At 43.6% G+C, this 27932-nt stretch overlaps 1 protein-coding gene across 6 annotated transcripts; it reads left to right on the top strand.

The window, feature by feature from the left end:
- The first annotated feature begins 4157 nt into the window (after nucleotides 1-4157).
- Bnip3l (BCL2 interacting protein 3 like) lies at nucleotides 4158-27290 on the top strand. Of its 6 annotated transcripts, XM_039092965.2 has the most exons (7): nucleotides 4627-11765; nucleotides 12355-12663; nucleotides 18584-18656; nucleotides 23008-23111; nucleotides 23233-23382; nucleotides 23553-23596; nucleotides 24706-27287. In XM_039092965.2, exons 1-6 carry the CDS (start codon nucleotides 11707-11709, stop codon nucleotides 23557-23559), a joined length of 702 nt encoding a protein of 233 aa, XP_038948893.1. In that variant the 5' UTR covers nucleotides 4627-11706; the 3' UTR covers nucleotides 23560-23596; nucleotides 24706-27287.
- Nucleotides 27291-27932: the final 642 nt, after the last annotated feature.

Below are 27932 nucleotides of genomic sequence, written 5' to 3'. Positions count from 1 at the left end.
GAATTAGAGACTTAACAAATTTGAAGTTAACATAAAATGGTCCTCTGTAACACCTTGCTTGTCACATAGACAACCACAAAACTTTGAATTTTACAAAGATTTCTCCAAGCAGGAAGTTAAACTGGCATAAAAAAATATTTAGAAAGAGGGCCAGCAACAGGTTGTTTGGGTAATTTCCCGCTAGAGGGCAGTAGTTAAATCTCGACTAGCCTTTGTGAAATGTTTTTGGACTATATAGACACGAAAGCCATTAAAACCCAAACCAGATCAAGTAAAAGGTCATTTTAAAGTGTGCTTATGTCCAGGTTAATTCCCTGTTCAATGAGACCATGCAGTGAGCAGAGACCAGTGATAGACACCCTAAAGCCAACTGTTGTTTGGAATGCACCAGCCTCTCTGGGAAAGAACTCACCATTCTCCCTTGCAAAGGCAGATCTGATACACCGTGTTACAAGGCCAGACACTCCATGCACATTTGTGCAATTAAGAGCAATAGTGTAAATTTGATTCTCTGGACAGTCAAGAAGTACCTAATCAGAGAGGGTATTCAATAGGAACTGGATCCACCTATATAAGCTTAGTGTCTTTTCTCCCCCTGACATTTTGAGCAGATTCCTATGTTGAGGATTTTGTTTTGAGACAGGGTAGTCTTGAACTCCAGATTTCCTTGCTTCTCTTGTCTTCCAAGTGTGTGCTAGTGGGTGACTGTCAAGTATTATCTATAAACAGAATTTTCTTGTCTACATAGCCTCACTTGTGTGCATTTTCCATGGCCAGTTCTTGGTTTTTCATTTTTGTTTTTATTTTGCAAATAGCATACCAGTAAGCATACCAGTCTCGGTGTAAAACCGATTAGTGTACAGCCCTACAGACAGAATTAGTACCTTACATGATAGGGACATGATGGCAAAAATACTTTCCAAAATACCAAAACCTTGGATCATGATTATATCAGCCATGTTTTTAATATCCACTAACTGAACAAAAACTGGGTTTTCATTTTTATCCATTTAAGAAAGTTAACAGTGACTTAGGTTGGGTGTGGTGGTGCACACCTGTAATCACAGCAGCCTTGAAACAGGGAAAGAGGAGCAGCAGCCCAAAGTCATCCTCAGCAATATAAGGTTCCAGGCCAGCCTGGACTACCTGGGACACTATCAAAAAGGAGGGGGTAGGGGTTAGAGTGATGGCTCAGCCATTTTAAGGGCCTTTTTGTTGCTCATCCAAAGGATCTAGGTTCAGTAGCTCCTGGCACCTACATGGTGGATCATAGCCATCTGTGATCCCAGTTCCAGGGGAATCCAGTGCCCTCTTCTTGCCTTGGAGGGTGCAAATCATTGTACACATGTATCCATCCATGCATACATACACATACATGCAAACAAATATTCATACGAAAATCTGAAAGAAATAACAATGTAACACAGTTTGTTTGCCTGCTCCCCAACATTTCTAATCTGGATATAAGACTCTGTTACAGAATATGCTTTGGAGAGTACATTCTCTTAATATGAGGAGTATTTCTTTTCATTCCTTTTTTTTTTTTTTCCCCCGGAGCTGGGGACCGAACCCAGGGCCTTGCGCTTCCTAGGTAAGTGCTCTACCACTGAGCTAAATCCCCAGCCCCTTCTTTTCATTCCTAATGGCTCCTTGAAAAGTATGTCTTTTCACTCTAATGATCTTCTATTTATGTATTTGAGAGAAGAGGAGGCATGCCTTTGGAGGTCAGAGAATGAGATGAGATGGTCTACTTTGCCTACTTCGCATTATATGTTGTCAGTCTTAGGTGCATAAAATGCTTAGACATGAGAAAACCCACAGAAGAATGTTTTTATACCTTCATTATGCCTTTATAAATATAACACCGTATCTAGGGAGGAAAAGACCTTAAAGGTGATTTCTCTCTCTCCCTCTCCCTCTCCCTCTCCCTCTCCCTCTCCCTCTCCCTCTCCCTCTCCCTCCCTCTCTCTCTCTCTCTCTCTCTCTCTCTCTCTCTCTCTCTCTCTCTCTCTGTATGGCACTGTGGACAACCTATGGGGGTCAGTTCTCTCCTTGTACTATGTGAGTCTCAGAGATGAAACTCAGTACATTAGTCTAGGCTGCAACCCAGCCTTTAACCCTAGTCATCTCACCAGATAATAGGGAGTTTTGTTTTTAAATGCATGTGCGTGTTTGCCTGCATGTATGTCTGTGTACCATGCGGGTTCCTCATGCCCTCAGAGACCAGAAGACAGTGTTGAGTCCCCTGTGAACGAGCTGAAACATGGATGTTTAAAATCAAACACAAGTCCTTTGCAAGAGTAACCAATGTGCTTAACTCCTAAGCCATCCCCTTCAGGCCCTTGAAAGCAGTAATAAATTCTCATGGTTTATGTATTTTTTTCTCTGGTAGATTGTGTTTTTGGGTGTCTTCTAAGGTGTTTGCCTAATTCAAAGTGACAAAGACTTATTGTTAATACTTTTCAGGTTTTACATTTAGGTCTATGACCCATTTGAGATGTTATATGTTTCCTTGGCTCAGGAGGCTGAGGAAAAATTGTCAAGAGCTAGAGACCAGACTGTACTATGTAGTGAGTTGAAGACCAGCATGGGTTACAAAGTGAGACCCTGCCTCAAAAAGGCCAGGAAATGAATAGATAATAGATATGTATTGTTGGGTCAGTTGGCTACAAAGTTGGGAAGAATCAAAGACGGAATTTACAATATGAAAAGTTAATTCCAGGAGAATTAAGGAAGAATCCACATGTACAATTAACCCTAAGAGAGAATTAGTTATACAATAAATTCATAATCTTTAAAAAATATAACGACTGGTGCAGGAGTGGTGGCTGAGCAGTTAAGAGCCTGTGCTGCTCTTGTAGAGGACCTGATTTTCAGAACCCAAGTCAGATGGCTCATAATTTCCAGGAAGTCCAGTATCAGAGCTATCTGATATTTCTGGCCTCAGAAGGCCCTTGGACACCAGCACACACATGCACAGAAATAAAAGTTAAAATTATAAATCTCAAATCATTGTGTGTGCATGTATTTATGATTTATAGGGGGCAAGTGCATGCCAAGGTGCATTTGTGGAGGTCAGAAGGCAACTTTGTTAGCTCTCGGTATACCATGAGTTCTGGGGAATGAACGAACTCAGTCTCTAGATTTACTTAACAAGCACCTTTACCGGCAGAACTATCTCACTGGCTAGTCCTAGATTTAATATTTTGGTGTGTGGGTATCTCAGACCATATTTTTTAAAAAGACAATTACATGAAAATTCAACATCTACAGATTGAAACAAAGTTAAAAGAAAAACATTCTCTGTACGAAAATCAGGTGGAGAAAACTTGACAAAGATACAATGTAGGAGTATTTAGGAATTAAGTAACAGAGTCAGCAACGTACAGGAGGTAGGGCATTAACAGAGACAGGTAACAACCAGGGTTTGGGTAAATCTGTGTGGGTTATTTTTTCCCCTTTTAATTTGTTTTTTAAGGCAAGGGCTCACAGGATAACAGGGAACTAGGGATCCTCCTGCTTCAGTCTCTGGAAGGGCTGAGATGACAGGTATGCACCACGCCCAGCCATTGATTTTTTTTTTAACAGTGATTGCGTGTTACTTTTGTAATTAAAATATTAGAAATTCCAACAATGTGATTAGCTCCAAGGTACCTCACACGGTATCCTGTGGGAGGCACAAATGGATGTTTCACCAGGGGAGGAACTGGGGTTTTCTGCTTCTTTAAAGCCTGGGGTGAGTCCTTACGTGGATGTTGCAGGCGTGGGAGGGGTTCCATTCACGCCCGGAGCTTCCGGGCTGCACACTCCTTCCCATTCTCAATCCAGTGTCAACTTCCTAGCTCAGCCCTTCCGGCTATTGCGACTGACTCGCAGGAATTCGTTCCTGGCGCCCGAGTCAGCGCGACTTCCGCACCCGCAAGTCCGGAGGAGCTGGCGAATGCCCCGCCTCAACTCGGCCTGGTCACGCCCCCTCACCCCCGCTCAGACCCTATAGTCCGGCTGCCTGTGTTGTCATCACGTGGCCCGGGAAGGTTCTGACGTCACGCTGGGAGGGAGTGCGCAGGCGCAGAAAAGGGGGCGGGGGGACTCGACTTGTTGTGTTGCTGCCCGAGAGCCGGATACTGTCGTCCTGCGGCCGTGCCGCTTCCAGCCTCCCGACCATGTCTCACTTAGTCGAGCCGCCGCCGCCCCTGCACAACAACAACAACAACTGCGAGGAAGGGGAGCAGTCCCTGCCGCCGCCCGCTGGCCTCAACAGTGAGCACGGGGCCGCCGGGCTCAGCGGAGGGATGGGGGAGGAGCCGCTGCCGCCGTGCGGTGGGGGGAAAAGGGGGGCGGGAGCAGACGGCAGCTCATTGGTTTGGGTCGAGGTTGCGGCATGTGAGTGACAGCGACGCCCTCCGGTCAGGAGCAGGCGCTCGGGGCTGGCTCTTGGCCTGCGCTCTGGGCACAGAGGTTTAGGGTCGCGGTGGGCGTCTGGAGCCGGCGGCGCACGCAGCTGTGGGCGGCAAGCTGGAGCTGGCCAGCCGAGGGGGGCATGGGACGTGCGGCGGGGACACCCGGAGATGGATGCGACTGGCCGGGCGTGGCGGGTGGACGTGCCGCCCCGCAGGTGTGCGTGCTGGGCTTGCCTCCTACCGCACTCCAGTCCAGGGGTCATCGGAGTTTCTTTCAGGGTGCTTGCTCCGCCTCTGACATTTACCTTTTTCTTTTCTTTCTTTCTTTTTCTTTTTTTTTTTTTTGTCTGAAAAATTCCCAAGTTCCTCATGTGAGTTTTTTGTTGCTGTTAACCTTGAACTCATATTTTACTGCTTTTTCTTTTTTTGTCTTATGTAGCCCAGGCAGGGCTTGCACTTGTGTTGCTGAGTCTGACCTGATCCTACCTGCTTTCCACTTTGCCAAGTTCTGGGGTGACAGGCGGCTAACATACTAGTGTCTTTAAACGTGCTGTTTCTTATGTTAAATGGATTGAGTGTCCAGCACATGCCCTGAGATCACATCCCTTTCGACCAAATCTGCAGTGGACTTCAGAAAATACAGTAAATAGCACAACAGACACAGGGCACAGGTATTGGCAATTGAAAGTTGATGGTAAGGATAGAGTTGCAGTCAAACAGACATCTTGTCCCCAGAGTGTCCACTGTTGTGAGATCACCCTGCCTTCTTGCCCAATCTTTCTGTTTGGATTTCATATCTTAATGAAAGAGGTAGTGGGTGGTGGTAGTCGACACAGGGCCAGATAAAGTTCTTTAAAAGCCATTTGCATGCTTAAAGGTCAGGCAGTGTCTTTCATAAGAGGGGTTGCTTCCAGGGTGGCCAAAAACGACTTAGTGAAGACCTGTTACTGAGCCTAGAGGATGGCTGCAAGAGCATTTGGTATTGTAACCGGGTGTGGTGGCTCTTGGCCGCCATTCCAGCTCTAGGGAAGTGGAGTAAGCCTGGGCCCCAGAGACAGACTGTGTCAGAAAATAACAAAACCAAAAAAATAAGTAACAATTCGGGTATTTTAAGTAACAATTTGGGTATTTTAAGACACATTGCCCCTGCCCCATATTTTGATAAGCACTATTTGATAACTTCTCTAAATGGTGGCTTTCACAAAGATTTAGTCAATTGTGTCCTTAAATTTCACTCATGTCACGTAATTCAGAATTTTAAGTTTTAGAAACGAGAGAAAGAAATAACATGTTCTGAGTCCCTCTGGTGCTTTCAGAAGCCTTCTCTTGGACTCAGCACGCTTCTGAATGTGTGTCTTCTGTCTGGTCCGTTCTGAGGTTCAGCGTCTTCGTACTACTTAGATGTCTGGTTAGTGTGGGATGTGAAGTACAAAGGGATTTTCTTTGTCCTTGGATTCTCTATTAACAACAGAACTGAAAAGGGTTAGCTCTGTGATTGTTTATCCCAAAGTCTGACAGACCTGGGAGGAGTTTGTCACTGGCCAACCAGCTTCGTTTTTTTAGTGGTTTTATAGAACCTCCATCCCATATGTGATACCAGATGTTACTTTGGGAAATCTGCTTGATAGAAAGTATTGTACTTAGGCTAAGCAAACTGCACTTTTAAAGTTACTGAAAGCTGTTGGATAATGCCAGGTTTAATTACTATCCTTGCCTCTTTGTTTGCTTTTTAAACCCTGGATTGAACAAAACAAGCCTTATTGAACCTTCCCAGTGAACTCCCCCACCCCCCTGAGCAAAACTTATTCAGACATCTAAAACTATCCTAATTGCTGATAAGTCCAAGCACTTTGCTGGCCATGGTTCCACAACTGTGGAAAACAGCAGCTGAAACTCGTACAGATTATCTCTGGCTTGGGATTTTTATCTTTAGTTCAAGGATCACAGCAGAGGGTTTGTTTGTTTTTAATGTGTATGGGTGTGCCTGCATGTATGTATGTGCACCATGTGCATACCTAGTGCCCACGGGGCCAGAAGAGGGTATCAAATTCCCTGGAACTGGAGTATAGATCCAACCCAGGTCCTCTGGAAGAGCAGATACTGCTCTTAACTCTTGAGCCATTTCTCCAGCCCCACAGCAGAGTTTTAATAGCAAATTATTGAAATTTCTTAGGGATTATTTTTAGGGGTGTGTGTGTGTACACCTGTGTTGAAGTATGTCCACTTTAGTGATGTTAGGTCCTTAAGATCTGGAACACAAACAGATATGGGTCTTAGGAATTGAACTCTGTTCTTCTGTAAGGGCAGTGCATGCTCTTAATAGCTGAGCCCATCTCTTCAGCCCAAAATATTGATATATTTGAAAGAGTCAAACCTTTCTCCGATTCTGTTGTCTAACACTGTAGAGACTGTTGGAGAGCAAATACCTAAACCTCTTGCAAAGTTAAAAGGTTTCTAGTTGTTACTTTTATAATTAAGAAAACTGTCATGTTTCTCAAGATATGAATAAGACACATAGGAGACTACAAGGACCGCATAAGGAAGATCAGAGTGGTGTCATAACTCTCATGTAACTCCTGGGAAGAGATTCAGGCTGTGGCACATGTGATGCCTTTGTCAGTCACTAGTGTACCACTGTACAGTAGAGTGCCAGACTCTTGCGTGATTATCTGGGATCCCAGCATCTAGTACCTGAAACAAGCAGACAGAAGGGCTGTCAGAACCCCTAACTCTGTGCTAGCGACTTGAAAAGTTGGGGGGAAATGAGAAAGAATGTTTCCTGTGATGTGTAAGGGGATTTAATTGTTGGCGAGAAGCTTAGTAGTAAGTGTGATGATCAGTTACTGACCAGAACCAGAAATGCCTTTCCCTAGCCATTCCAGAAGACTTCAGTTAGAAAATAAGACTCCATGTCTTTGTACAAACTTGCACAAAGAAGCAGCTTTGAACATGTAAACAGTCCCAGTCCTTTAACAATAACTACTTCAGCTCTTTCTTTCAAGCTTTCTTGTTAAGAAGAGAACTAACTGCCTTGGAAGTGGTTTCCTCTATGTACTTTTTGGATTACATGAAATCTTCACCATGTTTCCTTTCCAAGTATTTAGGGGAGTTTGTGAGGATTGGCAGAAGTGGCACATTAAGAGAACCTGAGAGTGTAAGTGAGTTAGGACCATGGCTAAGGTAATGTAGACCTCATAACAAGTAAGGTCCAGGACAGCCTAGGCATGAAGTGAAAGACAATAACAAAAGAAATAATTCCCCTCCCCTTTTTCTTTTTGGGTCATACTCAGAAGATAAACCTAATGTTTTAAAATGTTTCTATTTCTGTTATCAACACCAGATTATTTAGTTTTGTTTTCAGACAGGGTCTCATTGTGCAGCCCATAATGACCTTGATTGGACTTGTAGCAACCCTCCTGCCTCAAACACCCACTGGCCAAAGTTACAGGTGTGAGCTACCACACCTGTCTAATATGTTTCCTTGTAAGGAATGTATACCTAGCTTTCTCTATGGCACAGCATGCTTCCACAGAGAATACAGCTGGAGTCAGGAAGATGGCTCCATCATTAAAGTCATTGCAAGTGTGGGGATTTGAGTTCCCAGAATCTACCAGGCATAATGGTCTACACTTGGAATCCTGGCATTGGGAAGGCAGAGATGGATAGATCTCTGGGGCCTGTTGGCTAGCTACCCTCACCTAATTATCAGCTTCCAGGTCAAGGAGAGATCTTGTCTCAGAAAACAAGGAGGATGGCTCTTGAGGAACTACCTGAGGTTGACCTCTGGTCTCCATGATACACATGCAGTCATACAGGTGCATATGTACACATACTTAGACTGTCTCTAAAAGACAGTTGATGAGTTAAAGATAATCTAGCCTTCTAAGGCTCTGGTTAGATACTGTCAGATGACCTTTCAGAATGTTCACTTACTCCGGCGGCAGTGTAATAAAATATTGGGAATATAGTCTTCTGGGTAATTGTCATTGGATTATAGTTAAAAGTATGCTGTGTCTTTATAAAAAGTGAGATTTCAGGTAACTGGCCTCAATGGTTTAGAGTGTTGACTACTCTTTTTTTTTTTTTTTTTGGTTCTTTTTTTCGGAGCTGGGGACCGAACCCAGGGCCTTGCGCTTCCTAGGTAAGCGCTCTACCACTGAGCTAAATCCCCAGCCCCTAGAGTGTTGACTACTCTTAAAGAGGACTCAGGTTTGATTCCTAGCACCACATAGTGGCTCTAACTGCTAACTCCAACTAAAGGGGCCCTGACACCCTCTTCTGGCCTTCACAGGCACCAGCCATGCACATGGTACACAGACATCATGCAGGCCAAACACCCATGCACATGAAGTTGTAAAATTTTAAAAATGAGATTCGAGGTATTCAGAAGAATGCACACACTAACATTGAAAGGCTTTTCAGAGTTTAGGTAAAAATCAGTACTTAACACAGTGGTTCTCAACCTTCCGAATGCTTTGGCCCTTTAATGCAGCTCCTCAGTTGTGGAACATGAGGACGCCCAGCCATAAAATCATTTTGTTCCTGCTTCATAGCTGTAATTTTGCTACTGTCACGAATCTGATGTGCAGGATATCTGATGTGTGACTCCTAAAGGGATCATGACCTACTGGTGGAGAACCAGTGACTTAGAGGAACTTATATATAGTACAGTTCCATTTGTTTATTTTAAAAAAATAATTTTCGAACTTACAGAGTGAGTTCCAGGACAGTTGGGTACACAGAGAAATTCTATCTGGAAAAACAAAAAATAAATATAAAAAATATTTTATGTACATTGATGTTCTGCCTCTGTGTGTGTGTCTGTGTGTCAGGTCTCCTGTGACTGGGATTACAGAACAGCTTTGAGCTGCCATGTTGGTGTTGGGAATTGAACCCAAGTCCTTTGGAAGAATGGCCAGTGCTCATAACTGCTGAGCCATTACTCTGAGTCCCAAAAAATTTTTTTCATAAGAAAAAAACTACTTGTAGAAATTTCCATTTGAAACCATTTAAGTGATTTCCTCTGGATGTAGGAATAGGAGTCAGGTGTAGAGTGCCTTCCTATAATCCCAGCACTCAAGGTGTTGGAATTTGAGGTATATACTGAGTTGCATGAAACCATTTCTAGCAAATCACAATCAAAACTTGGGTTACCTAGGCCTGTTGCACTTGGGTTCAGTCCCCCAATACCACAAAGAAACAACCTTCCCTCCCAAAAACACCCCACAAAAATTGGCACTAGAAATGGGAGGAAAGAAGAATTATTAGGGTTTTGTTTTTAAGATTTAAACAAAAATTGTATGTGTGTTTTGCTTGCATTTCATGTATGTTCACAGCATGTGTGCCTGGTGTCCAAGGAGTCCAGAAAGGGGGTATGGAATTCTCTGGAACTGGAGTTACAGATGACTGTGAGCCTCCTTGTGGGTGCTGGGAATTATACCCAGGTCTTCTGCAAGAGTGGCCAGTGCTCTTAACTGCTGAGCCCTCTCTCCAGCCCTGAATCTTAGTTTTATATACAGACACCTCTGAGCTTAAGGAACATACTTTTGAAGTCCTGTGATTTTTGAAGACATACAGACTATACTTTACCATAATGACTGACCTGACCTGGATGTGGCACTTCTCTGCCCTGGTACTACAATCTTCTGTGTGCTTTATTTGTGCCATCCTAGTAACTCTGAAATAGATACAGCATTTATCCTTATTTACAGATAAGGAAACTGAGACACAGACCAAGGCACCTGTCCAAGCCCAAGTGTTGTTAGCATTAGGATGAGGTGTGTCGTCACGCTGCACTGTTAACTGTGGTGCTGGTGCATGCCTAGCAAAGACATTCTTTTTTTTTTTTTTTTTTTTTTTTGCAAAGACATTCTTAACAGTGGGAAGAGGGCATTGTGCTTCAGGCTGTTGAGGTCACGGCAGGGATCACTTTTAAACTTTTCTAGGTGTGTCTTCTTCAGTTCCTAACGTTAAAAGTAGTGACTGTATATGTTTAAAGCAGAAAGTAGAGTTGGCATGGTGGGTTGGAAATCCATAAGAAAAGTGAGGAGCAGAAAGAAACCCAGGCACTGTGGCCACCGTTTTCCTTTGATCAGATTTTCCAAGCACATGTTGATTGTCTGAGTATCTATCTGAAGCCCTGGGTCCTCAGCGCTTTTGCCAGAGCAGCCCTGGGCTTTGTTGGTTTTGTTTATTTTGCACAGTGGGCTGTCTACAAGAACCAATACCATTGGTTTTAACAGATGCTTGAAATCCTAGAAGCAGTGGGAGTAGGGGGGAAATTGTTTATTCTCTCTGTCCCTCCCTCTAGAATATTTTACAGAGATCTAAATTTAGATGTGCTCTGCACGTTTGTAGCCAGCTAAAGATCTCTCTTAACGATACTGGCGTTACGTGCTCATCCTTCCGGGTTCTGTCCATGCCCATCCTCATGTAGGTGTAGAATGAGGCCAGGTGCTGTTTGCCTGTGTTGTTTGGAATTAATTGGTGACTTCAAGACTGCTGGCAAGGGGCAGAGGGAGGAGGCGCTGCCTTTGATGGAGAGACAGCTAACCCTTTAGTAACAGATACAAACTCCTTGGTATGTCAGTAAGTGTTGGCCTGCAGTTTATGTTATGTGGTTGGTTCTGGCAGCTCTGGGAAGTAGGTCCCTCTGTCACAGCTCTGTATTCTGATGACACTGAGTGAGGATAGGAGGGGTTAAAGGCTGGAGTGCCATTCCAGCCAGAAGAGCTGTTGCCTCCCTCTAGGCCTGGTGTCATTGACTCATTTGGGTGTATTTTAGGGTTTGAGGTAGTCTTTGATGATTCTGACTGATCTGCTAAGGATTTAGAGAGAGTTGGCCCTGCTGACCTGCTAGGTTACATTTTGGAGGTTGTTAGTTTGGTTTAGGGGGAAATTTTATTTGTTTTTTCATTTCCTTTTGAGTTAGAGCTTTATTCTGTAGCCTCGGCCAGCCTTGGCCTCACTCTTGATCATCATACTGCCTCAGACTCCAGAGTACACGTGTGAACATTGTACCTGGCTGCTGGTCATATTTCCTAAAGCAAAGGATTGTACTGAGGGAATGTAGAGCATGTCTTTTTTGTCAAGTTGACTAATTGGCTACTGTTGCAATTCCTATTAAAATTTTAAGAACCTTAATCATTTAACTTACTGGGCCAATAAGAACTTTCAAAACGTTCAGATTATAAAGGCCCATCCCATTTTCCTTTGGTCCCACCCCCTTCAACTATTTGTCCCAATTTTTTTTCTGCTTGTAACCCATCTACAGTGGCTTCTCCCTCCTCCGTACCCTCAGGACTTAATGAAAACTCTAGAAAGTAGAGGTCCTGGGAGAAAAAAAGGAAGGAACAACTTGACAAGGTATGTTCGGTGTAGAAGAGAAAGACTTGAAGCGAGTAGCAAAGGAGAGAGATGCACATCTGTGGAATGGAGCCAGTGCTCCCCACCCGCCAAGTTTTAATCTTACCTAGCTTCATTAAGGACCAGCTGCATTACTGCATGCTCCGGCTTTGGGAGCTATTTGGGGGCTTTGTGATTACATTCAGGTTTCCACTCCATGAGCCTTTTCAGTTTGTGTTAGTAGACAGTTGTTGTATTGTTAAGATGAACCGGGCGATGTCACTAAGTCATACGTTGACTTAATTTAGTGCACATTCCTAAAGAGCTGAGGAATTCTGTAGCGGACATGGCAAGTGCCTTTGTGTGTAAGTGAAATGTTAAAGGTAACATCCTGTCTAGTAAAGAAAGAGGCATGTAAGTTTTGAAGAATGGCCTGAGTTTTCACCAAAACCAATTTGGATACAAATTAAGCTTTAACAAAAAAGAAAAGCGGACGGAGAACACATGGTCGTAGTTTCAGATTTCTACCTTCTGAGTGCTTTGGTGCATGAGTCCCTGTGGGGCATAACAGCATGGACTTCTTGACTTCCTTCATATTTATTTTCTTCAGAAGACTTTGGCTTCTGTTTGAGGCGAGTCAGAATTCTTATCTGAACCCAGCATATGGACATCTGTGGCACAGGAGGGATTTTGGCCCTGCCGTGGTTCTGACTTATTATCTGAGCCGTCCAACAGGTTCCTGGGTGGAGCTACCCATGAACAGCAGCAATGGCAACGGTAATGGAAATGGGAAGAATGGGGGCCTGGAGCACGTTCCTTCCTCGTCTTCCATCCACAATGGAGACATGGAGAAGATCCTTCTGGATGCGCAGCATGAGTCGGGACAGAGCAGCTCAAGAGGCAGTTCTCACTGTGACAGGTAAGTAAAGCTCTGGGTGCTAAGTTGGCAGTTGAGTGGCTGTCAAGTTAACTCTGTAAGGGGCAAGCTTATTGGCCTAAATATTCGTTAGTAGAATAGGCCTCCAGACTTATTGTAGCATACATGTTTAAACTAGACAGCTAGGCCAGGCATGATTGTGCACACCGCTAATCTCAGTACTTGGAGTTAGAGGCAGTGAGTTCGAGGTCAGCTTGATCTACTACATCTTGAGTTCCAGGCCAGTCAGGGCTGTGTGGTGAGGTCTGGTCTCAAGAAAATTAAATTAATAACTGAATAGCTGCTGGATAGGCACCTGAGTTGCCCACCCCCATTGTCATTTTTATTCTCAGATTAAATTAATTTTAGATGTTTATCAGTTTGAAATTGAGTAACAGGTCAGCAAGGTGGTTAAGCACTCGATGTCAAGCTTGGTTGACTTGTGTTTCATCTTCAGTCCCACATGGTAGAAGGCGAGAACTGACTTCCTCAAGTTGTCCTCTGGCTTCCACATACACAGCCACACATGTATCTACACACACAAACTAAATGCAATTTTAAGATGAAAGTTGAATTTAGTGTCATTAATGTAATCTCAGAGTTCATCTGAGTTTATCCCATTTTCCTGTTTTTTGGGCCCATATTATGACTCACAGTAACAAATCTCTGTCCCTTTCTAGGCAGCAGAAGCAGGGAGAGCCATGTGGCCTTCTTTCACCCTTCATAGTAAAAGGTTGGCACACATGAGACACGTAATAAATGCTCAGCTACAGGTCTGCAAGTTGACGGAGGTTACAGCCGTGTCTGTGGCTCTGTGACTCTCAGTAAGCAGTGTGTTCTCAGAGGACGTGTCACTCAATTCTTACATCGCTGTGTGCTTCTTTGCCTCTGAAACCCTGAGTCCATGTATTATTTTTATGCTGAGGACTAAAAATACAGAAAGCTGTAGGAAAGGAAAACAAGTGATTAATTTTCAGTTTGAGCTTTTTTTTTTCCTTTCCCTTCCTGAGAAACTAGGTATTAAATAATACTAACAATTCTAAGCTCATATAGTTAAGTCATACCTATAGTCTCATCATTCGAGAGGCTGAGCAGACATATTTCTACAAGATGAAGGCCTGCCTGACTACATAACCATACGTAGTAATAACCATCCCCAGAAATAGGGAGAACTTGTTAGTGTAGTCCCTGGCACAATGTTAGCCTTACAGGCTTCTCAGTGCTGGTTCATTTGCAGCTGGCTGATTATTCACCATGTTGAAGATGCACATACACAAGAAGAAGATTGAGGGATGTCTAGAAAGCAGCAGGCTAGGTAGGACTAGAGGAAGAGATTGTGCATGTTTGTCTTAGCTGTTATGTGTTTCATCTATAGTACATGGTTAATTTTTGTCTGAGAAAAAGAGAAAGCAGTTAAATCATACCTGACCTTCCTGTATGCCTTATGACCCAGTTCTCTCTCCAAGGCAGCTGGAAGACAGGTTGGTTGGTTATTTGGCACAGTGAGCACCCTGCCACCCCCCATGTTGCCTCTGCCTTGTTGCTGACTCTCCTGTCACAAGCAGAAGTGAGCACGTGTTTTTTTCTGAATAGCTGCCCTTGATTCTGGAGGCTGTAGCACTAGTCTGTTTTTTCAGTAGTTTTGTTGGTTTGTTTTTGAGGCAGGGTCTCTACATAGCTCTGGCTGGCCTAGAATGAAATATATAGCCTGGCTGGCCTCAAATTCACAGAGATCTGCCTGTCTCTGCCTCCTTAGTGCTGGAAAAGGTCATGCTACCATGCCTGGCCAGAATAAAGTTTTGTATCAAGGGACTTTGTCTTAGTTAGGGTTTTACTGCTGTGAACAGACATCATGACCAAGGCAACTCTTTTTTTTTTTTTTTTTTTTTTTTGGTTCTTTTTTTCGGAGCTGGGGACCGAACCCAGGGCCTTGCGCTTCCTAGGCAAGCGCTCTACCACTGAGCTAAATCCCCAGCCCCTCAAGGCAACTCTTATAAGGAAAACATTTAATTGAGCCTGGCTTACAGGTTCAGAGGTTCAGTCCATTATCATCAAGGAGGGAGCATGGCAGTGCCCAGGCAGGCTGATATATTCAACATCTTGTTCCAAGGCAAACAGGAGCAGACTGGCTTCCAGGCAGCTAGGATGAGGATTTTTTTTTTTTTTTTTTTTTTTTTTTTTTTTTTTTTTTTTTTTCCGGAGCTGGGGACCGAACCCAGGGCCTTGCGCTTCCTAGGCAAGCGCTCTACCACTGAGCTAAATCCCCAACCCCGAGGATCTTAAAGCTCACACCCACAGTGACACACTTCTGCCAAAAAGGCCACACCTTCTAATAGTGCCACTGTCTGGGCCAAGCATATACAAACCATCACAGATTTGCTGAAGGATTTCTAGAGCTTTCTCTTTGGGTTCCTGAAGCTTTCTGCTCTCTAGACTATTTTTGTTTATGTGCTAGCACGAGATTGATTGTTGGTACCATGAGCCTGTTCTTCACAGGGTACAAAGAAGTTGCTTGTTGGACAGCCTGTTTAGCTTATGATGGCAGTGATGTGTGAGACAGACTATGAAGTCATCTTCCCAGGGTGAGTTTAGTTCGGGTTCCTGAATGTGATGAGGAACGGCAAGGGGGCCCCCTGGCCAGCTAGTCCTGCTGAGACAGTGGGTCTAGGTCCAGTTAGAGACACCACCTTATCTTAAGATGGAGAGCAAAGAGGAAGGTAGTAAGAGTCACTTCCGACTTCTACAGAGCATACACTTGAACCTGCACCGACGTGCGCACCAAACACACAACACTGCTTTGAAGATTTGTGTCATTTGACTTGCAATTGGTTATTATTAAGCGTTTCTTGTAGGACCTACAATGTAGGTAGGTGGAAGAGTTCTTCGAATTGTTGGACATTAGTCACAGCTGATGTACATTTTCTCCTCCTTTTTCCTTTCATTTCTGTCTCCCCTTCTCTACTTTTCTCATGGTGCTGAGGACCAAACTCAATGCTCTAGAGTGCTGGGCATGAACTGCTCTGGTGAGCTGCATTCCTTATATTTTTGGTTGTGAGCCTAGCCTTTAACGGCTGAGCCATCTCTCCAGCCTGTGAGCTGCATTCCTAACCCTCTTGTGACTCTGGTTTTAGAACTGCCTTGCTGAGTTGCATAGGCTGGGTGAAAATTCCCTGACCCAGAGTCTCAAATAGCTGGAATTTCAGGCCTCCACCACTAGGCCTAGCCTGTTTTACAGATGTTTTGTTTAAAAGCTATTGCATGCCAGATGTGGTAGTACACATCTTTAATCCCACCATTCCAGAGACAGGTAGGTAGATCTCTTAGTCCTAGGACAGCCACTGTAGTGGTGGTTATAAAATGTCCCAGCATTCCTTGCTTTGTGCTCTTTTCCTGCCGTCTCAAGGCAATGTCCAAAAGCCTAGTGAAGGCTCATCCTTAGAGCTCTTCCTTTGGCTGTCAGTGCAGGAGAAGCATATTACAGTGGCTTAACAGGCTCCCCAGGTGAACCTGAGAGGCGCTGGGCTCCAGGTTGATGGCATTCTGAATCCTCTGGTGTAACTAGCTTGCCAGTGAAGAAGGGAGTATTTCTCTAGCAAAGATTGGTGTCAACAGTACAACATTTCTATGGACTTATGGGAAAGTCCTTCTAAGTAGCAGGTCACTTCGACTGTTGGGTCTGGTCATAGTTGTATGAGGTTGGCCATACACTTTGATGTCATGGTGTTATCATCACAAAGACAATAAATGTATATGATGCTTGTTTATCTTTTCTATTTCTATTTATGACTTCTTTAAAATTTAACTGATCATATATACTTGCCATATTTGTGCACATATGTGTCCTAGTGTGTTATGTGTAGGTGAGGGGCATTTTGGATTTGGTTCTCCCTGTACCTTAAGTAAGTTCCAGGAATCAAGCTCAGGTTCCCAGGCAAGCATCTCCACCCACTGAGCCATCTCACCTACCCATACAGACTCTTGATGAAAAATACCTATTTCCTATAATTAAATTTTTACTTGGCTTTGGGTTTTTTGTTTGTTTTATGTTTGTTTGAGATGGGTCCTGGAACACCTGTGTAGACCATGTTGGCCTTAATGGCACAGAGTTCTACCTGCCTCAAGTACTGGGATTAAAGGTGTGTTACCATGCCACCTCTATAATCAGAAATACTATGGAGAGCAGTTGTTGACAATTTCACTCTTTCAGTTTTGACCTAAAGGACATCTGTCTTCTCACCCACTTTTGCATTCAATCTCTGGTGGTATCACATACTGTTTTAAGGTTTCTGTGCTATGAGGCACGTGGCCAAAAGAAACTTGAGGAAAGGGTTTGTTTAATCTTAACAGTTTATAGTCCTTCATCCAAGGAAGGCAGGGCAGGAACTCAAGGCATGGACCAAAGCAGAGGCCACGAGATGCTGCCTCCAGGCTTCTTCAGCCTGCTTTCTTAGAGCACCCAGGACCAGTTGACCAGGGGTAGCACTGCTTACAGTGAGTTCGACCCACATCAATCACTAATCAAGAAAATTCACTACAGGCTTGTCCACAGGCCAGTCTGATGGGGGGTTTTCCTCAATTGAGATTCCCTTTTAGAAAATGACTCTAGCTGTGTCAAGTTGACATAAAACGGACCAACACATGTATTGTGTAGCCTTTAAAAGCTGTAGTGTATACTCACAAGAGGTTGGCAGCGAAAGGACATGCCCTGACAGAATCATAAGAGCAGTTTCTGCCTCACAGAAACCTCTAAAGAGACTGAGAAAGGCTGAGGAGTTGCTCAAAAGTGTTGAGCAGGAGTGTTGTGAGGTAATTCCATCAGGGAACACACACAAACACTCTTAATGCCACACAGAAAGTGTATTGCTGGCTGGTGGCTGTGCAGAGAGCTAGCCTTGATCATGCAGCCCCTGAGCATCATTAATTCTTTGTCTTTTATGCACAAAACCCACATCCTGGTTGTCACACTTCAGTTATCAAAGCAGTGAAACTACAGAAGCCAAAAAAGCAGAGTTAATACATCCAGGGACTTTTCTTGGATCCTGGGATTATGAATGAGGTTTTCATAGATTAGGTCTTTGTTTCTATTTTGGCAGGTGTTGGGGACTCTATGCTGGGTTTTAAACTCAGAATGGTGCTTCTGGCATGGCATCCAGTTGTGCTAAGGTCTGGGGGCTTGTACAAAAGAACTCAGGCTGTTTGGATTGGACAGTGGTACAAGAAAGTGTGATGCATCTACATCATCGGGCCGCCTGTGTTCTCTGGCGTTATCCCTGTGAAGGCATTCGTTACCGCTGACAGTCCGAGCATTTTGCATGATTGCTCCATTACATTCACCACTTTGTCTCACATACAATTTGCTTACTTGGTGTTTGATAGACTTTCAGATTTGCTCCTGTTTCCAAGCTAGCTTGCTGTAGCTTTCAGTTTTCTGTTTTCCAATAAAGTCTTAAGATATGACACCAAGAACTAAAACTACTGGGAAGGCTAGCTGGATGGCTCAGGTAGTAAAGGGGATTGCTGCCAAGCCTAATGACTTTTTGAGTTCTATTTCCAGAGCCCACATGGTGGCAGGGGACAATCGACTCCCAATTGTCCTCTGACCTTCACATGTGTGCCAGGAACTTATGTGCAGCCACACATAAAGACATCCATGTCCAGAAACATAACTAAACTGTAAAAAAAGAAAAAGAAAAACTGGGCTGGAGAGATGGCTCAGCGGTTAAGAGCACCCGACTACTCTTCCAGAGGTCCTGAGTTCAATTCCCAGCAACCACATGGTGGCTCACAACCATCTGTAAAGAGATCCGATGCCCTCTTCTGGTGTGTCTGAAGACAGCTACGGTGTACTTATATAGAATAAATAAATAAATCTTTAAAAAAAAAAAAAGAAAAGAAAAACTAATGACTAAGTTTTCTCTCTTAGCCCTTCACCACAAGAAGACGGGCAAATAATGTTTGATGTTGAGATGCACACCAGCAGGGACCACAGCTCTCAGGTAGGTGTGTGTTTTACTTTGATTTGGAAAATACATAAGAGTCTCTCAAGTTTGTTGGCTGAAAACTGGGGCTGGGCTCCAAACCTGATTGCATTCTGAAGCGTCAGGACTTAGTAGTTTGCCATTGGTGTGTTTAACTGCAGAGTGCAGAGCTCGGAGCTCATGGAGCTCTCTTTGACTGTTGGGCTGCTCACAGTTGTACAAGGCTGGCCCTTGATGTTCTGCATTCTTACCAGCAAGCATAAAGATAGTCAGTGGAACTTAGGCATTCTTTGTTCCTTGTCATTTTCTCTTGTGGTTAGGTGTTGAGAGGTACTGGTGGCTATCTGAATGAGGCCTGCCGATGCCTTGTTTGCGTTGTCCTCTCACTCTGCGGGCATAGGCACCTGTGCTGGAGCAGTGCCTGGTACTGGTTCTAGTCTTCTGTCAGACTGCACAGCTTCCCCACACCTCATTGCTCTCCCTTTTGCTATTTTTCTGATGCTGGAAAAATCCCTGTGCTCAACACTGGCTTATGTAAGCCCACTTCAGCTGCTCACATGCTAAAACCTGGATTACCAGTTTACTCTGTGATGCACTTTATTGTATAAAGAAGATTGGTAGTGATTGCTGAAATGTTTAAATCTCTGGCTAGTATGTGAGTTTGGCCACAGGCAGGATGGTATAACTGATGTGGAAAAGGCACATGAAATTCATGACAAAAGGCATCCCCAGGACAGAAGAGAGCAGGGAGCTGATGTTCTGCTGTATATGTTCTTCAGTCTACTTACTTTTGTTTATACATATTCCAAAGAGTATCTCCAATGTTCAGTTGGGAAGCTCCATAAACATACTCTGGAGTCAAACCATCAGCAGTCCTGTAGTCCCTGCCCCTTGAGCCATGTCAGGTCATCAGAGCCTAAAGTAAGGACACCAGTGTCAGGCACATTCGGTCACTGAATTTAACTGAGATTTTAGGGCTGAATTCAGCCATCAAAAAATTAAAAAGAAATTGTGAAATTCAGGAGAGCTTATGAGATTCTGACAGATTGCCAGTGTGATTGACCTTAAGCATGGGACCAGCCATGCTGATAGGCTGGCAGGCAGGGATAGCATTGGTTTTGGCACACCTAGCCTAATGCCTATAAAAACAGTGTGGGGTAAGAATTTTAAAATGAAGATGATGTATTGGTAGATGCTTTATATTGCCTTTTTGCCTTTTGGGTTCTCTTTTTTTTCTTTTTTTCGGAGCTGGGGACCAAACCCAGGGCCTTGCGTTTGCTAGGCAAGCGCTCTACCACTGAGCTAAATCCCCAGCCCTATATTGCCTTTTTAAAGTTGAAGAAACAATTGAAAAATTAATCATTGGGGATTAGGAAAGTGATATTTCATGAGTTAGAAAGTTTGGTGTTGGAAAGTTAAGAGCAGTTGACTGAGGCTGCCTCTTCTCTTTATGCGCACCCGTGAGGAATAGGTGAGGTGTCAGGCTCCAGCTTTGTCCAGAGAAGTGAGGAAAAATACCAGTGCTTACCAGTCTGTACTGGGTGCTGAGTTTATGTAAACAAACCCGAAAACTTCACAGTTTAGCACTGTAGTGTTCTTGGCCTAGCTAGGGGAAATGGGGAGAGAGACACTTGGTCCTCATATGGTTATCACCTAAGATGACAATCCAAGTCAGAGTTGGAGTCAGGACTGACAGTAGATCCAAACCCATGGTCTGTCTCGTTCTTCCACTGAGACTAACCTCTGAAGGGACTTGGTCCCAGGACAGCTTGCTGGGCATACAGATAAACTGACAGGACTGCAGAACCCTGTGTGAGGATTCCTAAGCTGGCCCAGCCAGGGCAGAGTGTCTTTCTTACTGATAGGATAACAGTACTCATGAGGCTCTATTGTGCAGCAGGAAACCTGTTCACAGTATCAGGCAGATACTCTTGCTATTTGCAGTGGCTCTAGCGCAGAGTTGGGATTTGTGAGACTATGGTTTATTTGTACATGGATACAGGCATGCAGTTTACTATCCCTGCTTAGAGACTTTAAGAGAACTGGAGGTGGGCCAGAAAAGGAAGAATTAAATGAGTGTAAGATAAGGACTGACCCCCTCCCTATCTCCCTGACTGTCTGAGGTAGTTGAGATATTTGACTGGAAGCCTGTGTATGTCCAGGGAAGAGCAAAGCATGAGTCCTCCGTGGTTAGATGCAGTGCCCTTTTGCCATATTTAGTCACAGGAAGATGGGCCAAAATCTCAAAATGAACCAAGCATAGTATTAAGTCCTATATTACAGTTTCTGGACTCAGGCTAAGAATCATGAGATCTGAAGGATAGCTTAGGCTCTAAAGAATGTTTGAGGCCAGCCTGGAGTGTGGTGAGGCTGTCTCACCATCCCCTCTCCAAAACCCCAGGATAGTGCAGAAACATAATAAATATTACAGTTTAAGGTTAGAATTGTGTCTGTAGACTAAAACAACTACATGAATCCAAAGGTAACTATGCTTTACTTCTCTGGAGGAAATCTCATCATATTGGAAAATTCAGAGCACATCTCACTGTTTGTATTGTGAAAAGAATAAAATATTAACTGGTTAAAAAATACCTAAGCTAAACCAGAAAGCAGTTAGGAATTCTGGGAGGCCAAAGGAGGAACTAAGAACGAACTGCTGTATGGCTAGAGTGTCATTACTGAGGCAAAGCTCTTGCCTAACATGTGGGAGGTCCTGGGTTTAAGTCTCCAGTGTTGCTGAAACCAAATCAAAAGAACCAGGAGGACCAGCACGACAGTCTGACCGCCTGAGTTCCATCCCCACATTGAAGCAGCAGCACCCACATGGTGGAGGGAATAAATCAGCTTCTGCAGGTTGACCTGTGGCTTCTACACACCATAAATAAATAAGCAAATAAAAAATAAAAACAGAAGAATAACCTGTGGTAGGCTGAAGACTGAGAGGTGGTGTGCGTACATGCTGCTCAGGGCTTGTTACTCAGTGCATGACTACTGATTGATTTCTGCCTGAGGATGAGTTCAGGGTTACAGAGCCAGTTCATGATTCTGAGAGAAGCTCAGTGCCTGCTGGGAAAAGCTCGTCTTAAGTGCTGCATTGTGTTAGTCAGTGGGATTTGCCAACTTCAGCAGAATTCGATAAGGACTATGCTGACAGAGGGACGCAGACATCCCCTGAGCTTTTGGCTTGGATTTGGTAGTAAAGGGGTGTTCTGTGTAGAGCCAGGCTCAAGCTCCCAGACAGCTGAGTCATGAGGAGCTGGGGCTGTGGGGAAAGCATCCTGTGAGCATGGCCAGGTGGTTTCAACTGTCAGTCAAAAGCTGTGGAGTGTTCCATAGCTTTAAGACTCCGATTTGGAGCACAGCCTCACATTCCTTTGAAACTGAATAAATACAACTAATGTGTCATTTCCAGGAATTTGTCATCCCCTTGGTTTCTGTTAAGAGTTTTCCAGACATGGTAGCTCAAATTTATAATCCCAGCACTTGGGAGATCAAAGGCCAGCCTGGCCCCATAGTGGATTCCAGGTCAGCCTAGGCTACAGAATAAGGCACTGTCTCAGAGAAACAAAAACAAGAAAAAGATTGTGGAAATGTAAGGGTTTTTCTTTTTTTCTGTCCTGAAAGTTTAGATTATCACTAACAGTAAAAAGAATTTTTTCATTCATTCGTTCGTTCGTTTGTTTGTTTATTGCAATACATGTTAACCTCTGGCTCACTTAAAAATAGTTTATTTCAGAAAAACTTGACTGACATATTTTCAAAATCTTGGGAAATGTTCATATTAAAACATAATCCTTTAGAGAGTAAGAAAGGGTTTGGAGCAACTTGCCTGGGTTAGAAAACAGTGGTCTCTCCCTTTAGTTGCTTGGCCCTCAGCAAGTCGCACAAGCCTTGTCCTTATCTGATGAGTGCAGTGCAGCAGTTTCTGCTTGGAATTGACCAAGGAAAAGGTTAATGAGTGAGATCAGCTTTAGTAGATGTTGGTCTTAGGTGGCCAGCAATTTCATGATTTACCACATCCCTCTGCCCACTCTCTCACAGGTTTATTTTGTTCCCATCTCCTTTTTGGTATGTTTGTTTTAAATGCAGTTGAAAATCTGTACAGTGTAGGGAGGAACAATGTTGAGAAGGATACAGTGAAATACTGTGTGTGCATCCCCAGGTTCAGCAGCAACTCCACTGCTTCGCCACATCCCTGCAGAGGGCTTTTCCAGGGTTACAGTCTGTGCTTTGGTTTTAGGAAACAGGACATTCCCTCCATCAAAATTACCAGTGCACAACTTTGTACTTAGTTTGTTTTGGGATTAAAAAGAATTGTTCTTTTCTGTGTCTCTCTTGTTCCTTCTCACTGTTTAATTCTCCTTTTTAGTCAGAAGAAGAAGTTGTAGATGGAGAAAAAGAAGTTGAGGCTTTGAAGAAAAGTGCAGACTGGGTATCAGACTGGTCCAGTAGACCCGAAAACATCCCACCCAAGTAAGTGACTGCATGTGTCTTGTCGATGTGCTTTCTGTGCTCACATGGAGGGGCTGGCTCAGACCGGGTGTCTGTCTGTAGCACTTGTGGTCTGATTCCAGCCTCTGGACTTCCTCCCCAGAGAGTTCCTTTTCAGACACCCTAAGCGTGCAGCCTCTCTAAGCATGAGGAAGAGTGGAGCCATGAAGAAAGGGGGCATTTTCTCTGCAGAGTTCCTGAAGGTCTTCATCCCATCTCTCTTCCTCTCTCACGTGTTGGCTTTGGGGCTGGGGTAAGTACCCTGATGGCGCTGTTCGTGTGACTTAATGGCAATCGAAAGAAAGGAGCCCTGATTATTTATCTTTTATGAGTTATTTAAAATTTGGCTAATTGTGAGTAATTTATAAATTATTAAATATAAATGTAGGAGTAAATGAAAAATGATCGCCCTCCCTTCCCCAGATGGTAAAACACACCATTGTGGAGGATGATTCTGGAATACACTGGTAGGCTGCTTTGGGTATCGTTTTTTGTCTTTCAGACTTTGTGGCATTTATTAAAAAGTCAACCTAGTATTTCCCTTAATTCATTAACTTGTGGCATGTCTTTTCAATTAATAGCTTTACCCCTTGATTTTGATATTTAAGAAAATATACTTCTGAAAAATTTTAGTTTGTAAGCATTAGCTTTATTAATATTAGTTTCAAGACCTACCTGCTGTGCTCTGAGCATGCCCAGTGAGTCCTTTTCTGTGTCTGATGCATGGAAAGTGGATCATTCCTGATCTGGCTGTGAGTGGCTCAGCATAGCGACGGAAGTGCCTGCTCTGGAGCATGGGCAGGTGTGCATCCGTCACTGTCTGCCCTGTAGAGGATCTTCTCCCAAAGACAGGGCCAGTATTCACAGACAGCTGAGTGAAAGGCACGTGTGGAGGAAGCAGGGTTGGGGAATGGGGCTTGGGAGGACTCTTAATACGTGCCGACTATTCAGTTCATAAGCTTGGTTTGGGGCTTGCAGTATTTCTTGCTTTCATGAATCTTTAAGCTGTTTTTGTGCTAAGTAAATTTACCACAGAAAATGTTTTAAAGGGAGGCTTAAAAACTGCTGTTACATTGTTGAGGATTGTGCTGCCTGCTTTTCTTGGCCTATTTTGCTCTTGCTGTTGAAAGGGTCATGTTCTTGCCTGGTATTAGAAAGCCATGTCAGGTCCTATCTTAAAATACTGGCTCTGGGACCTTCTCTCTAGATTCGAAATAGCAAAAGAACATTTTATCCGAAAGAAACTTGGAGGCTGGGGAGTGCTCTGCTGTGTGCTGTGAAGGGGTCTCATTTTCTTAGCTTGATTTGGACAGCATCACTCTCCTGTGTTCTCCAGTCCTGACTTAAAGAGGGAGCAGAGTGCCTAGAGCCATTTGCTCCGAGCTCTCAGTGGCCTGTGCCTCAGTTGGAGCATGCTGCTTTAACAGGTAGAGGAAGACGAAGAGTGGTCGGGGAGTCTGGGGAACGTGCACTGGGGCTTTCAGAGCTGTCCCAGCTTGTCAGCAGAGATCACCCTATGGGCCAGGCTGCTGTAATTGTGGAAATAGAAAACATGATACACTTTGCTTCCTTACAGCATCTATATCGGAAAACGACTGAGCACACCTTCTGCCAGCACCTACTGAGGGAGACGAAAAGCCCCTGGGAATCCGTGTGGCCTGTGAAGTGGTGTATTGTAGTTTGAATTTGAGACCTATTGTAAGCATGATCCCCACCTACAACCCTATTTTTACATGCCCAATTCCAAGTAACTCTCAAATCCAGTATTTTACTCAAACTCTGTTGGGGCATTTTACTAACCTTGTTCCCTTTTTGGCCTGTAAAACACTTTAGAGATTCCTAACAGAGTTTACTGTTGTTTAGAAATTTGCAAGGGCTTTTTTCAGCAACGCCACCAGCAGATTATAATCTTGTCAACAGTGCATCGTCTCCTCTTAGTACCACTAGTCACACCTGCATCATTCATGCTAGAAGCTGTGTTCTAGCCATGCAATTACATCTCTTTCTAAATGAGGTCAGGTTTGCAAATAATACTATGAAAGCTTTGTTTAGTCTTTGTTTTGTTTTCCAGGACAAAAACAAGCTTCCCTGAGCTTGAGTTTATAAAATGAAAACAAACCAAAAAAAGGAAAAAAAAAAAAAAAAAAAAAAAAAAAAGAAGGCAAAACACAAGGAAAAAAAAAATCCTGGGCAATAAAAATTACTTTAAAGCAGCTCTGGAGCCCCTCTTTCCTCATCCTCCTGCCGCCCTGAATGGGTAGGAGACAGCTGTGTGAGGGACAGACAGGAGAGAGGAGAGGAGAGCATGCTCGCAGGTTTAACATCAGTATATTGCAATGCTGTCTTTTCTATGGTAGAGAATCTTTATTTGTAAGGAGTGTCTCAGGCCTAGACATACATGAAACTTACTTTTGAGATTTTCATGCGTTTGGTATTTTCATGTGTTAACTGCATGTGAATTTTTCATGACTTTCTTTGTTTTTCTAGTTTCTTTTTTTCTAAGAAGAGACTTGGAACGAGTCTGATTCATGGTGTTAATAGAGGCTTCTTGTTTTAGGAAGCTTTGCTTACACTCTGGAGCCTTTACACTCTGAAGAATAACTTCAGAGTTATTCCAAGTACTTGTGTAACTTGGAAAAGTAGACTTGGGTTGTGGGAACAGTTGATAAAGTTCTGGAAAGATGCCATTCACTCTCTTTGGGTCCTTACTTCCTGTTGTTGGCTACAGTCTTCCCAAGGTCTCCTTAGTCTCTCCCAGGCCCCTGTGACTGTCTTACGTAAGTGTCTTCTCAGTTCTGTCAAATTCCTGATGCTCTATAGCACTCAGAAAATTCTTTGAATGGCAGACTTTCTTCTGTCTGTTTCTAAAATGTGAAGCTTTAGGACCAAATTGCTAGTATCAGGATTGCAGATTATCTCAAGTAGATTTTGTTAGATTTCAGAGCACAGCATCACTCTGAGGGAATCTGTGTCTTATATATAAATAATTACTGTTAATGATGTACACTTTGCTGAAGTTATAGAACCATTGTGAATTTCAAGGCTAGCAACCTACACGGTGCACCAGGTTGACTTGAATAAATTTGGCAACCAGGTTTGCCAGCATGCAGAAACTCACTCTTCTCTCACATAAAGGGTTATAAAATTGGTGTGTTATATGGAAATGGAAAGGAAGGTAGATAAGACATTTCTGTCATTTTTCAAGAACATGGCTGTTTATCTTTAAGGCAGATAATATATCCAAAATAGTTTTGTGAGTTATTTTCTTTCTGGCATTTAATGTCTACCTGATTTGAGGGCAACTTCTGCCCTTTTCCTTTCTTGCTCTTAAACCTGGTGATGCTTGATCTGCCTTCTCACCTATTACTTCAAGTGTTTATAATTGAGTTTCTTAGGAAGAAAGCAAATCTGGTGGCCTGTTGTTTTGTTGTTGTTTTTCAAATTGTCAGGACTGCTGAGGCTAACCTGCAGCACAGTTTGCAGCACTGACGTGTGAGCAGAGCAGAATCACTCTTTAATGCTCTTATAGGCGGACATCACCTCTCTAAATTCAGTAGCAGTTTCATCGGCAGTGCCATTGAACTGTGGGAACATTTATGATTTTGTCTCAACATTAAAACTAAATTTAGTTTTGCCAGTTTTTGAAAGTATCAATAAAATCATGGAATATGTCCCAGAGCAACTGTCCATCAGTGAGCATGTACGATGTCGATTTGCGGTTCCAACATACAGGATGTTCATGCTCCTACACAGATTCTTGTTGAGTGAAAACAGATTGTCCTATCACAAAGCAGGATTCAACAGAGTTGAAATTTAAGATAAGGTTTAAAAAGCTTTATTCCTGTTTACAATTTGGGATGAAAAGCAGGCTTCGTTCTAAGTTTATTGAAACCTGGCTCAGATGTTTGTAGGTCAAGAGAAAAGCGGCACAGAGACAGCACAGTGAGTCACTCAATTGCAGTAAAGAGTGAAATGGAGACAGCCCGTGAGACGAATCTCACAGTGAAGCGTTTGTTGGACCTCCTGGTATTAATGGAGCCAGAGTGACATGCATCCTTCGTCTGTCTCTTCGTCAGCACTGGCGTCATTCCTTTCAGTTTACAGAACACATGTAACTTGTAGCTATAAACATTTTGTGCCATTAAAGCTCTCACAAAACTTGCCTGTCCGAATATCGTTTTGACTTCGCTCCTGTTGCCCGAAAAACCTTTCTGTGTCTACGTGCAGCCCTTTCCACGGAGAGCTCACTCACTGGGGTCAGAGGACCTGACTGGCCCAAGTGGTGCTGCCCAGCCTTTTGTTTGGGAGTAGCAGTCAGCAAGATGGTGGTGTTCAATCATTTGGGGTTTGTAATCGCCTTGGGGGTTGGCTGGCCTGACATTAATCTTGGTTACTGTAGAACAGTACATGCAGCTCACAAGGAGAGAGAGTTTGCCTGCCCTGTAAAGTCCTGGATTTAACCCTCAGCACTCCCTCATCCCCACATAAGTAGGGACTATGATTAAAATTTAACCTGAAATGAGGTGGTGGAGTTGTATAAAATTCAGTGTACAGTGCAGTGTAGAGAATCAGACTTTGTAGGTCAGTATCCCTTCAAGTTACCTGCCCTGCATTCTAAGAGAAATCTGCTTGCTGGGGACTCCCCTAACTGAGCACTGTGGCAGATGTTAGTATCAGTGATGGGTGACTTCACAGCTAAAGGAACTGGGGCCAGACAGGGCTAATTAACCCAAAGTCAGTAGTGGCAGACAGGAAAGGACTCAGGACCACCCTTCAAAATCAATCTCTGGGCTGGAGAGATGG

Source organism: Rattus norvegicus, chromosome 15 (assembly GCF_036323735.1).
Source record: "Rattus norvegicus strain BN/NHsdMcwi chromosome 15, GRCr8, whole genome shotgun sequence".
Classification (NCBI taxonomy): Eukaryota; Metazoa; Chordata; class Mammalia; order Rodentia; family Muridae; genus Rattus; species Rattus norvegicus.
The sequence above is the reverse complement of the archived record's forward strand: the minus strand, read 5'-3'. Positions and strand labels throughout refer to the sequence as shown.